This window comes from Staurois parvus, unplaced genomic scaffold (assembly GCF_062004578.1).
Source record: "Staurois parvus isolate SC_StPar_1 unplaced genomic scaffold, SC_StPar_1.0 ptg000084l, whole genome shotgun sequence".
In the NCBI taxonomy this organism is placed as follows: domain Eukaryota; kingdom Metazoa; phylum Chordata; class Amphibia; order Anura; family Ranidae; genus Staurois; species Staurois parvus.
In genome coordinates this window covers 883,113-895,510 of record NW_028317880.1, presented here as the reverse complement: position 1 = coordinate 895,510, position 12,398 = coordinate 883,113, and the positions used below count along the sequence as shown (strand labels likewise).

General features: G+C 43.2%; 1 protein-coding gene across 1 annotated transcript in view; it reads left to right on the top strand.

Annotated features, from left to right (window-relative positions):
• Positions 1–1,900: 1,900 nt before the first annotated feature.
• Positions 1,901–12,398, top strand: part of PDILT (protein disulfide isomerase like, testis expressed) — a 57,441-nt gene continuing 46,943 nt past the window's right edge. The window contains exon 1 of the mRNA XM_089669936.1: positions 1,901–2,148. Coding sequence (XP_089526062.1) covers positions 1,950–2,148 — 199 coding nt within the window. The 5' untranslated portion in view covers positions 1,901–1,949. The remainder of the gene's footprint in view (positions 2,149–12,398) is intronic.

The window sequence follows — 12,398 nt, the reverse complement described above, 5'->3', positions numbered from 1 at the left end:
GCTGGCTCTCTTGGCTCCTCTTCTCTGTGTGCCTCCATTTTAAGCCGCTTCCCATTGACACACAGCATGGCTCAGCCCCACCCTTTGCTCCCTCCTCACAGGATTTGATTAACAGGAGCAGAAGCTAATGGCTCCTAGTGGGACATTTTTTACCCTAAAGTGATTGTAAACCCTTATTTATACACCCAGTGAAGTGACTGGCCTCAGGTGATACACAGAGATGAAATAAATAAATGGGGTGGCGAGTTTAGGTTACACTCTGCAGTGCTCAGTGAGGAGAATTCTGATTGCTGATTGGATGGAAGGGACACATCCCCCTCCACACAGCTCACAGGAACAGAGCTGAGGCTGTCAATCTGCTGGAGGTCCCTCCCTCTCACCTTTTTTCTCAGGTAGTGATTCATGCTAACAGCAGAGGAATGAAGCACCAGAGACAATTGACACTTAGGGGTTTATTTAGTAAAGCTGGAGAGTCCAAAATCAGACTCCCTTCTGCATAGAAACCAATCAGCTTCTAACCTCAGCTTGTTCAGTGAAGCTTTGGCAATGAAACCTGGAAGCTGATTGGTTTCTATGCAGAAGGGAGTCTGATTTTGGACTCTCCAGCTTTAGTAAATAAACCCCCAAGTGCTCTCAACTGAGACAAGTACACACAATATGGGATATTCTTTGTTCACATTTCATGTCTGAGGTTTACAACCACCTCAAGTGATGCATTAAAGTGGTTGTAAAGACAGAAGATTTTTTACCTTCATGCATTCTATGCATGAAGGTAACAAACTTTCTGAGTACTGCCCCCCCAGCCCCTTCTTATACTTATCTGAGCCCGATCTTTGTCCAGTGATTTGCTCAAGAGGAAAGCCTCTTTCGGCTATCTCACTTGCTGTGAAGGGACGAGCCAGGAGCACCTGCGGGCACCCAAGAAAAGGAGGATTGGGGCTGCTCTGTGCAAAATAATTGAACAAAGTATGATATGTTTATTTAAAAAAAAAAACATTTAGAATCATTTTAAGGTAAAATATGTCTAGCCTTTAGAACCACTTTATACCAGCTGCTGAAAGTGCTTTAAGAAAAAAATGAAGGTTTATTATCACTTTAAGCAAAAAGTTGTCTAATATGCAGTAAATCTGTCACAGACTTTGCAAAACTGTCTCAACCGCCTATCCAAGCTTGTAAATAAGGCAAAAACTGCATAACTGTTGCATATACTTAGCCAAATGAGCCAGTATGATTTGCAATAGATATGCATCTACTTTTGTTGCTAATTTGCTCAATAAACATCATTCAGAGAATGTCATACTGTATACACACAAACATGGAGTTCTAACATTGTATAGTCTCCAGCTGCTTTACAACCATGTTGCAACCAGGGCAGGACTGACAACTCATGGGGCCCCCAGGCAATAGGGGATCATGGGGCCCCTGTGTCCTCACCCACACTCAAACCACACCCAAAAAAGCCTATGAAAGGTACCAGGGGCATCTCATGGGGCACCTCACTAACCCCGGGCCCTCGAGCAGTGCCCGAGTTTCCAAATGGTCAGTCCGCCCCTGGTTGCAACTACAAGACTGGCAATACAATATAATACTTCCCTGGTACTAGTATTTGGAACAAGAATTGGGAGACATCATTGTCCTTCATAGACTTGGCATGTAGGTATTTATCTTTGCGACAGTCTAAGATCCTGTTTATTGATCCCTTAAATTCTTGCATAAGACATATTTTAGGCACATGTCATACACAGCTTTAGGCTGCTGCCTTTTTTTCTCTTTGTAGGATAGTGATTATTGCCGAAAGCAGTGGCATTTTTTTGGCAATGTTCCCTGGCAATGATTTAATCAGTTAATGTGACGTGTGAAACTACCACTTGTTCTCCTTCACTGGGAATGTCACCACGAGGCTAAACAGATGTACTCACTTTACTTCTTCGCCTAAGTGTCCAGCCAGAATGAAGAATCTGCTGCTTGTGTGTTGTCTTGTATCTTTACCAGCTCTCATTATAGCAGAGGAACAAAAACCGGGAATAGGGCCCAAAGCAAAGAAGCACAAGGCACCAAAATTCAAGGAGGAGGATAATGTTCTTGTACTCACAGGCTCCAACTTCTCTAGGGCACTCAAGGAAAATAAGTATTTGTTGGTCAAATTCTGTAAGTACAGTGTAATTATTTTCTATATTATGCAAGTAAAGTCTCAACGTAGCTTTAAATGCACTCAAATCTGCACATTAACAGAACTCAGTAACAGTCACATGCTTTTGCTTCACAGTTCCTCTTTTTTAGGAAAGACAAGTGGAGACCTCCCTGAGTGTCTGTTTGCTTTGCTTTAGTCCTGTTTTTGTAAAATAATGCCATATATTATGGAGTATAAATACTCTGTACTTGGCTGCCATATATTATGGAGTATAAATACTCTGTACTTGGCTGCCATATATTATGGAGTATAAATACTCTGTACTTGGCTGCCATATAGTATGGAGCAGAAATACACTGAACTTGGCTGCCATATAGTGTGGAGTAGAAATACTCTGTACTTGGCTGCCTAATATTATGGAGTAGAAATACTCTGTACTTGGCTGCCATATATTAATGAATATAAATACTCTGTACTTGGTTGCCATATATTATGGAGTAGAAATACTCTGTACTTGGCTGCCATATATTATAGCGTAGAAATACTCTGTACTTGGCTGCCATATATTATGGAGTATAAATACTCTGTACTTGGCTGCCATATAGTATGGAGTAGAAATACTCTGTACTTGGCTGCCATATATTATGGCATAGAAATACTCTGTTCTTGGCTGCAATATAATGTGGAGTAGAAATACTCTGTACTTGGTTGCCTAATATTATGGAGTAGAAATACTCTGTACTTGGTTGCCTAATATTATGGAGTAGAAATACTTTGTACTTGGCTGCCATATATTAAGGGATATAAATACTCTGTACTTGGTTGCCATATATTATGGAGTAGAAATACTCTGTACTTGGCTGCCATATAGTATGGAGTAGAAATACTATGTACTTGGCTGCCATATATTATGGAGTAGAAATACTATGTACTTGGCTGCCATATATTATGGAGTAGAAATACTCTGTACTTGGTGCCATATAGTATGGAGTAGAAATACTCTGTACTTGGCTGCCTTATATTAAGGAATATAAATACTCTGTACTTGGTTGCCATATATTATGGAGTAGTAATACTCTGTACTTGGCTGCCATATAGTATGGATTATAAATACTCTGTACTTGGCTGCCATATATTATGGAGTAGAAATACTCTGTACTTGGTTGCCATATATTATGGAGTAGAAATACTCTGTACTTGGCTGACAATGTCTTTTTTGGCGTTCTCAAGTCATAAGCTACTGTATATTTGTCTACTGGGTTTGATCCGTTTATGTGCTGTGTAAGGCTAGCTTTGAGGGTGTATAGGGTTCCCCTCCTTCCTCCATGGCATCCGAGAATAAAGCTAGCAAAAAGATGGCTGTTTTGACAGATGGCACTTTTCTCCATCTCCAAATTCTAGCCAGAGACAAACATCTTACAAGGAATGAAGCAGGAGGGGGCATTGTCAGCTAAAACGTTCCAGGCAACTGGGCAAAGTTCATGGAAAAAAGTGCCATCTGTCAAAGTAGCTGTCTGCTTGCTAGCTACGTTATTGGATGGCCATAAAGGGAGGAGTGGTGCACTGTCTGACCTCGCAGCTAGCCTTTGACAGCATATAGGATGATGAGACAAAGTACTGCATGTACCTTGTCCCCAGGGAAACAGAACACATCAATAAAAATGGAAATGGAACTTTAAATCCAATGTAACAATAAATACAATAGGAAAAGTATTTAACTGCTTCTTGTATAACATTTGTCAAACATAAATGTAATAATTACCCCAAATTTAAAGGGATCTGTCTGGAAACCTTTGCATTTATATCAGACATTGGGACCTCCACGAGGAAGTCACGGGCCTGTACCTAGTGCAGTAGGGTAAAAGTGACAGCATAAATTAATGATAATTTTTCAGATGGCTTAAAAATACTTGTGCAATGCCCTCTAGCTTAGCTAGGTAGGATTTTATGTTAGTTAGAAGCTGAGTAGCAGCCAGCCTGGGATGAGTCAGCCTGGGAGTGAGGTAATGAGGTCACCTCAGGACAGGCTGGGAGGCTCTAACAGATCAGGGATTCTGGAGCCCTCCCACCTTTCTAGAGAGGGGAAAACATTTTGGAATAGGGGAGTTGAGGGGAGGAAGCCCAGATCTGCATGTTTGAGGGACCTTGGCCAATCCCCTGGCAGGAGGCTGGGCATCATGACCAAGGCAACCCTCAAATATCACAGAGCCTGGATAGCAAAAGGCAGTGTCAGAAGAAGTGAGGAAGGCTGGAGTGTGGAGCCTGGGAGGGGGCCCCAGGGAGAAGACTTACCTACAGGCAGCTTGCTGGAAAAGAGGATCTCCACTGTACCACCATCTTCTGGGAAGGACATCCTGAGCAGCAGAGAAGGAGCCAGCACAGCGAAAGGCCTGAAGGCAGCCACCAACCCACTAAGCTGACAGGAAAGAACAGTGTGAATACTCTTACACCCCCTGGGCCAGATAAGGGGAGAGGGCAGTCAGGTGCAGGACCCAACTAGCTTCTCATCCGGGACTGCTTGAACTATGCATTTTGTGCATAGTTGCTAAGGAGTTGTCCTCACGTTCTACAGTACCTTGGGCATCCCATATACCCTTAGACCGCATCCAAGTTCTTAACCCCTTAATAAAATCATAAAACCAAGCTCAAGGACTGTTCTTTGACTCCAGTTTGCAAAGTGTGGAGAATGCATGTTGCCTGGCTTTGCATAGCCTAGGGGGGCCCAAATTAAATCCAGCGTCCCCTAAGGGGGTAGTGCTAAACTTGTTACTTGCAGGAGATCTTCAGTTATACTTCTGACCATCAACCAGTGTTAATCCACACAGAAACAAAATAGATCCTGGGGGTTTTTGTGAATTTCAATGTTATTACATATTAGTAATTGTGATGAACAGCATAATACTGCAGGTAATGACATAGCACATGTGACATTTTGGACTAGTGACACTCTTTATCAAGCACTCAGCATCATCTAAGCACACATTTCTAATTTGCAATACATATTGTATTACATATTTATTATGCTGTTTGGTTTCAGTCGTTTCCTCATTGTCTTTGGTGCAATTGCATATAGTTGCTGGGATGGCAGAAGGTTGTTCTCCGGCTTCCTAGAGTTTGAATGTGTACCCTGCTATCCAAAGCTTAAAGTGGTTGTTTAAGGCAGAAGGTTTTTGTTTTTACCTTTAAGGGATAGTTCACCTTCACCAAAGAACTGTCTATGCAGGTAAGGGGCTCTGTAGATAAAAACAAGTTGGGTATCTCTGACTAAAGTTGAATAATACCCTTGCTATAGGTGTAGGCCATTTATGTACCTCATGAAGCCTGACTGGAATACTTCTTCTTTTTCCCTCAGTTATGTTTGGGTCCTGAGGACACCACATGGCTATTTCCATGTGAGTTGGCATACTCTCTATAACTATGGGGGCCACTATTTAGTTTATTATATAACTTTTGACCCCCCCTTTTTCCTAGGTATTCTCACTATAGTCCATAGTTGGCAGTGTCCCTGTTACCCCCTTTTATATATGACTGGAATACTCCCAGGACGTTGCTGAGTGAGGCCTGGTCATTACTGCTCACCCCCACCATCAGAGGAGGGAGCTTTTTTTTCTGATTCAGACTCCCTCACATGCTCTATCTCTCCCCTGATGCAGTCGCTCTGAGCTCAGCATCCGAGAGGTCACTCCTGTGATGGTGGAGGTGAGCAGTAATGACTAGGCCTCACCTAGCAACACCCTGGGAGTTTTCCAGTCAGGCTTCATGAGATACATGGATGGCCTACACCTACAGCAAGGACATTAGTCAACTTTAGTCAGAGCTGCCCAGGTTGTTTTTATCTACAGACACCCCTTATATGTATAGGTAGTTTTTTGGTAAATGTGAACTAACCCTTTAATGTGAATGTACAATATATGCTGTATGGGCCAGTTCACACTCTAGAAATGCAGATTGGATGCATCCCAGAGGCGTTTCTGTATGCACGTTTTTTATGTGTTTTGGTTAATTTTTTCCTCCTCTCTTTTCCTTCAACTTAAATAATGACGTGTGTTCTGGTGTGTTTTTGGTGCATTTAGGTGCGTTCCAGTGCATTTTTGATGCATTTTACTGCATTCCAGTACAGTTCAGTGCAGAAAAAAATGCAACATGTTCTACTTTTTTTTCTGGAACTGGAGTGCACTGGTGTGAACTAAACCATGTAACCTACTATCAATGCGTTTTTGATGCAGAAAAAAAATGCACTGGACTGCATGTGGCGTGAACTGACCCTAGATGTAAAACACTGCGTAAATTGATGGCACTATATAAGTACTTGTAATAAAATAAATACATATTCTTTGCTTTAAGGTAAAAAACTGTTTAGGTGCAGCTGCCCCCTCTTAAAAACTCACCTGAGCCCAATCTCAATCCAGCACTTTACCAAGAGCAGTGGTGCTGCTCTCTTTCTCCCTCCTCACTGGACTCCGAGAGAGCAGTGGGAGCCATTGGCTCAATCAAATCCAGTGTGGGGCGGAGCCGAGCTCCACTGTGTGTCAATAGACGCACACAGTGCAGCTTGCGATCAAGCCCGCACGATTGTCCCATAGCAAGGGGCTTGCTATGGCTGCACTTGGAAGACACTAGGAGCCAGGAGTGCCAATGGGAGGACCCCACAAGAGGAGGATCGGGGCTGCTCTGTGCAGAACCTTTGCACAGAGCAGATAAGTATAATATATTTGTTATTTTTAAAACAAAATATCCTTTATACTCACTTCAAAGTAGAACTGAACCCTTCTGTCATTTGCAGCCAAGGAATCTGCCATCTTAGCCTCTGTGTGATCTGCAGTTGCCATGGAGCTGCACGTGTGATCAGGTATCACACCAGCCATTTGATGGCTTGATAGTTCAGTTGAGAGCACAAGCAACTGTGACAGTTATTATTCATGAAATGCTTTGAATGTAACTATTTTAGGAAACTGTTAATGGGTTTAATCCTGCTCTAAATCTCAATTTGTGAGGACCGACCATTTCTGCTGAACATTAGTCAGCCGATAATATTAGTTACTACTTTTTTAGTTGCATATTATTTTTGTACAGTAGATAGTTGCCATGTCCTTTATATCCAAACCACATTTATATAATGATTAACAAAATGTGACATTTACATTTTGAATAATGATTACAACTGATTCCATGGTACATGTCTTATATCACAATGTGTTAAAACCTATGATATTTGAACAGGTATAGTTTACATAGCCTTCCCATATAAATGTTTGCCAAGTACTTTTATTTTCTTTTATTCCACTAATAGGTGATACGTTTTTAGGCATTACTCCAAAAAGTGCTTTGATGATTTCCCCTTGTTTAACCTTGTGTAAACTGCTATGTTAAGCAACAATGTCATACATTTATTTCTATGGCTGCTTTTACACTGATCAATTTGTGTTCAGTTCAATTAAAAAAGTGGAAGAAAAATATATGAAAAATGCATCCCTTTAATTCCTATGGAACTCTTCTCACTGGTCATTTGCGTGTCAGTTGCATTTTTAAAAGTCCTGCTTGCTGCATTTTGGTGGATGTTTGTTCTGTTAAAATAAAAGCACCAAAAATGCACCTCCCCATTGAAATGAATGGCAACCGCATCCAATTGAAGCAAAAATGCATAAAAAAATGCAACTTGGCTTTGGGAAGTGCTTTGTCCAGTCACATGTCCGGGGGAAAAATGCAACACAAATGCAGCAAAATACATAAAAAACACAATGCACCACAGCATATATGTTTTTACCATGTTTTTGGAAAGGAGCAGGTTGAAATGTTTTTAAGCCAGTTGTGAATTTAAAACCCTGCATCACTGTAGGTAAAGTAGACTTACCACAAACTTAAACCTCATGGCGTTCTCAGAGGTTGGTTTGCACTATGGTAAGTCAATCCAGTGCAGGAATCACCTCCATCTCCAACAGTTAATCATAGAAATAAACCCAGGAATGATGCTGCTGCTTGCAAATGTGGGTATATGCAAAAACACAAATGCAAATAGCCCACGTTTTATACTCAAAGGTTTATTTAGCATTAAAAACTGTAAAAAAAATTGTACCAAAAGTTGTACATCCAAATGTGGAAACCGTTAGTGATCACAGAACAATGTCCGGCATTCAAATGGAATGAGTGTGACGTGGATGTGTGGGAGTCAGCACAAGCAAAATTCCCCTGGAATGCTGTTGGACTGCAAGCATCCTCCTTCATAGTCAGAGGTATAACTGTAGAAAATGGGGCCCCAGAGCGAAATTCTGATGGTGCCCGTGGTGACCTCCCCTCTGTCATTGATCTTAACACAAAGTATGTATAAATCAAGGACAGGTAGTAGGAAAGCTGTGAGCATAGTCACTATGCCATTGCTGTGGAAAGAAGTTGTCAGAGAATGGGGTGCAGGAGGAATTACCTTTTTACATTTATTTTTCAGCTAACCATTCTGTCCACAGTAGTTCACCAGTCTTTTCAGCATCTCAGATATCAGGACCACAGTGTAAATTCCAACTCCTCCCAACCCTTCCACTATCATAACAAGTAAGTGTTGAAAGAGGCGTTGTATTATTAAGTAGTTGGTACAAAGAAAAAAAAGTTGTAGTAATATGATTATCTCATTATCATATATTATGACTGTCAGGGCCTGTGTTACTACTTGGGTCACCTGCTGGTGGCACTGTTGTTCCTGGAATCAAAGGGTGCAATTCCAGTAGCCACCAGCAGGTGTCACCCAGCAGCTGGATTGTACAGATACAGTAATTAGGCTGCACCTGATGTGGACTTCTAGGAGGTATATAAGCCCACCTATAACTGAGGTTCAGGGCTTCAGTATTTTTCCTGCAAGCCAGAGCCCTGCCTGAGCCGTGGTCCTGATCCTTGTACCTGACCTTGAGACCTGCTCCTGTGTCCTGCTTCCTGTTCCCAGTACCTTGCTCCTTGCTCCACTTGTCTCCTGTCCAGACCTTGTCTCGCCATTTGTGCTCCCCCCATTTTGTATATAGTTGTTAGGTTGTTATTTAGGGTTTGCATTATCATCTTTATTTTGTCACTTTCATTGTTTATGATTTACTGGTGTTGGTAGTGTGTCATTTGTCTCAATAAACTTATTTTAAAGCAGAGTTCCACCTAAAAAAAATAAAATAAAAGTCAGCAGCTACAAAAACTGCAGCTGCTGACTTTTAAAATACAGACACTTACCTGTCCCTCGGTCCAGCGGTGTCTTCACCATCGTTGATTTCACCGGCTGTCTTTCCCTGGCGCCGGCATCTTCAGTATGGGCACCCGGCTGTGACAGTTCGCGGCTTCACAGCCGGGTGCCCACTGCGTATGTGGGAGAAACGCTGTGCTTTGTGAATGGCCCCGTAGTCTTCTGGGACCTGTCATGTGTCCCAGAAGACTACAGGGAGGGAGAGGGGAGGACAGCTTCCGCTTCTGATCCCATAGGCAATTGCAGCGGAAGTGGGAGTGGGTACCTGTCAAATTCGGGTACCCGCTCCCCAAAGGTGCCAATCCTTAATGGGGAGCAGGAGACAAAGGCTTAAAGCAGAACTTCCCCTTTTGGGTGGAGCTCTGCTTTAACCTTCTTCAGTTTGGTTTCTGATTCCTTAAGGTGCAGCCTACTGATCTGATCACCCTTGCTGGATGCCTGTGGAATCCCTGACATAATACTGAAGCCATTAATGATCAGGTCGGCTACACCTGGGAATTAGTTCTCAGCATTTGTAAATTGCTGCAAGATGCACTCAGAGGAGGTTTTGTATTATGCACTGCTTGTAACAGAAGGCAGGGAATATTGCCACCAAATTTTAAAAGAGCTGACTAGGGAACAGATGTCGAAATGTATCCATCTGGCCAGGGGTGGACTGACAACTCATGGGGCCCCCGGGCAATAGGGGAACATGGGGCCCCTGTGTCCTTGCCCAAACTCAAAAAAGCCTATGAAAAAGGTACCAGGGGCATCTCATGGGGCCCCCTACTGACCCTGGGCCCTCGGGCAGTGCCCGAGTTTCCAAATGGTCAGTCCGCCCCTGCATCTGGCTCACTCTCTTGTTGATCGGGGCAGAGTTTTGTTCAGCCACTCATTCAAATCTGTGCAGAGTTGGTTTTGTCTAACATTTCTAATGGTGGTGATGATTACTCTCCCCCTTTTCGTTTGTCCCAGGTGGAATCTCTGGTGTGGCTGTTGGAAGATGATAATCCTTATTTCATTGAACATTATTCGGTATATTCACAAAAGGCTCTGCTGGATTATATCAATGCATTACACTCTTTAGTCAGACAAGGGAATTGTAAATTGAGTTTTGTTCAGTCTCTACTCCAAGCCTGGTCATATATTTCCTATTCAGCTTCAGTTAACATACACCAGTCCACTTCTGCCTCTAGACACCAGTTTGATCAGCGATCCCCCTCTCCATTACCCGTAGCAACCACAGCTGCAGTTGAATATACTTTGCTTCCGACCAGGGGCGGACTGACAACTCATGGGGCCCCCGGACAATAGGGGATCATGGGGCCCCTGTGTCCTTGCCAAAACTCAAATAAGCCTATGAAAAAGGTACCAGGGGCATCTCATGGGGCCCCCTACTGACCCCGGGCCCTCGGGCAGTGCCCGAGTTTCCAAATGGTCAGTCCGCCCCTGCTTCCGACTGTATTTCAGTATCATGTCTCCACTAGCTGCACATTTCCTGCATTTAATCCTGTGAAAACCCCTCTAATACTCAGAAAGCCTCCTTTGTAACTGCTCCTTCTTTCCCACTATCTATCAGTGCTGATATTACCCCTCCATCTGCTGCACAATCTGTTGATAGTCCTGCAATCACTTGCAAGATTCCAGTGTCAGCCTAAAAAGAAAAGAATATTTTTCCCAACTCATACAATTTTCCTCTGTCCTCTTATACAAATCCACTTCTGCCTCTACACATGCTGCTCCGGTCCAGTTGGCCTCCATTCCATTAATTCCAGTGTTGCCTGCCACAATGCCAGCTGCTCTGGTCCAGCCTGCCGCAAATTCACTTGCTCCGGTCCAGCCTGCCATCATGCCAGTTGCTCCAGTCAAGCTTGCCACCATGCCTGTTACTACCTCAACCATGGGCCAGTCTACTCCTGACTTGTCCTCAGTCCTGCAGTCTGTCTTTTCATGTTTGCGACTCTCAGCAATCCTATGGCAATTACATCTGCTCAATCTTTGGAAAGACTGCCTCATTCAGTCAAGTCGGGGCCTCGTACTTTTCTCCAAATCACCCTGCATCCAGCCTGTGTTCCAGCAACTCAGTGTGACCTCCCTGATCCTCTGCCCATTGCTCAGCCCGATGGAATGCTGCCTACTAATGGGATCCAGTTCCCCTCTATACTACCTCCTAATGGTGTTCAACCTGCCTCTATGCTTGCCAGGCTGATGTCCAGCCTGGTGGTCCTGTTCCTAATGCCCAACTGGAGGGTTCTATCCCTGATGCCCACCCAGATGGTCCCATGCCTGATGACCCGCCTGCCTCTGAAAGTCCAGTGTCCAGCAACCTGCTTGCCTCTGAGGGTCACGTGTCCAATGGTCTGTCTGCCTATGGTGGTCCTGTGCCCTTCAGCCTGCCTGCCTCTGATGATCCTGAACCTGATGACCTGCCTGACCTTGCTGACCCTGTGCCTGTTGCCCAGAACCCAGACAGTTTTTCTAGAAAGAGTTCAATTCCAGGATACACCTACCAATTCATGTCCATCTCAAGGGACACATGCATTTTTTGACCAAACTACACAGTGAGGTCAAAAACTCCTGGTGAGATGTGGTGGAGAATTTACATTGCCTGAAGATATGAAATTGTGAAGTTGTTTTCAAGTTGAAGAAAAACTTTATATTTAAAGACTTTTTTCACATATGTTCACTATTTTCACATATATTAATTTCTTTCACGTATGGTCACTGTTGCTTAATTTATCAGCAATCACATATTTAAAGAAAGTGAGGCACTGGATGTTATATGTATTAGAACTTGTACACATGTCATAAGTATGTGTTAGGGTGAGCTGCTTTCCAACATATGTTTTAGATTTTTCACTAAAGGGCTTAGTTTCAGTAGTATTTGGGACTGCTCGTGAAAATTGGTTCTTTAAACATGTTCAGTAGTGTCCCAGTGGACCATCAACATCTGTCATTGTCCCCGTGCATAAAATATTCAGTAGTGCCCCACTACACATCAACATCTGTCAGTGTCCCAGTGCACAACAACATCTGCAATAGTGCCCCAGTGCACATTATGTGAAAAAGTCTTATACA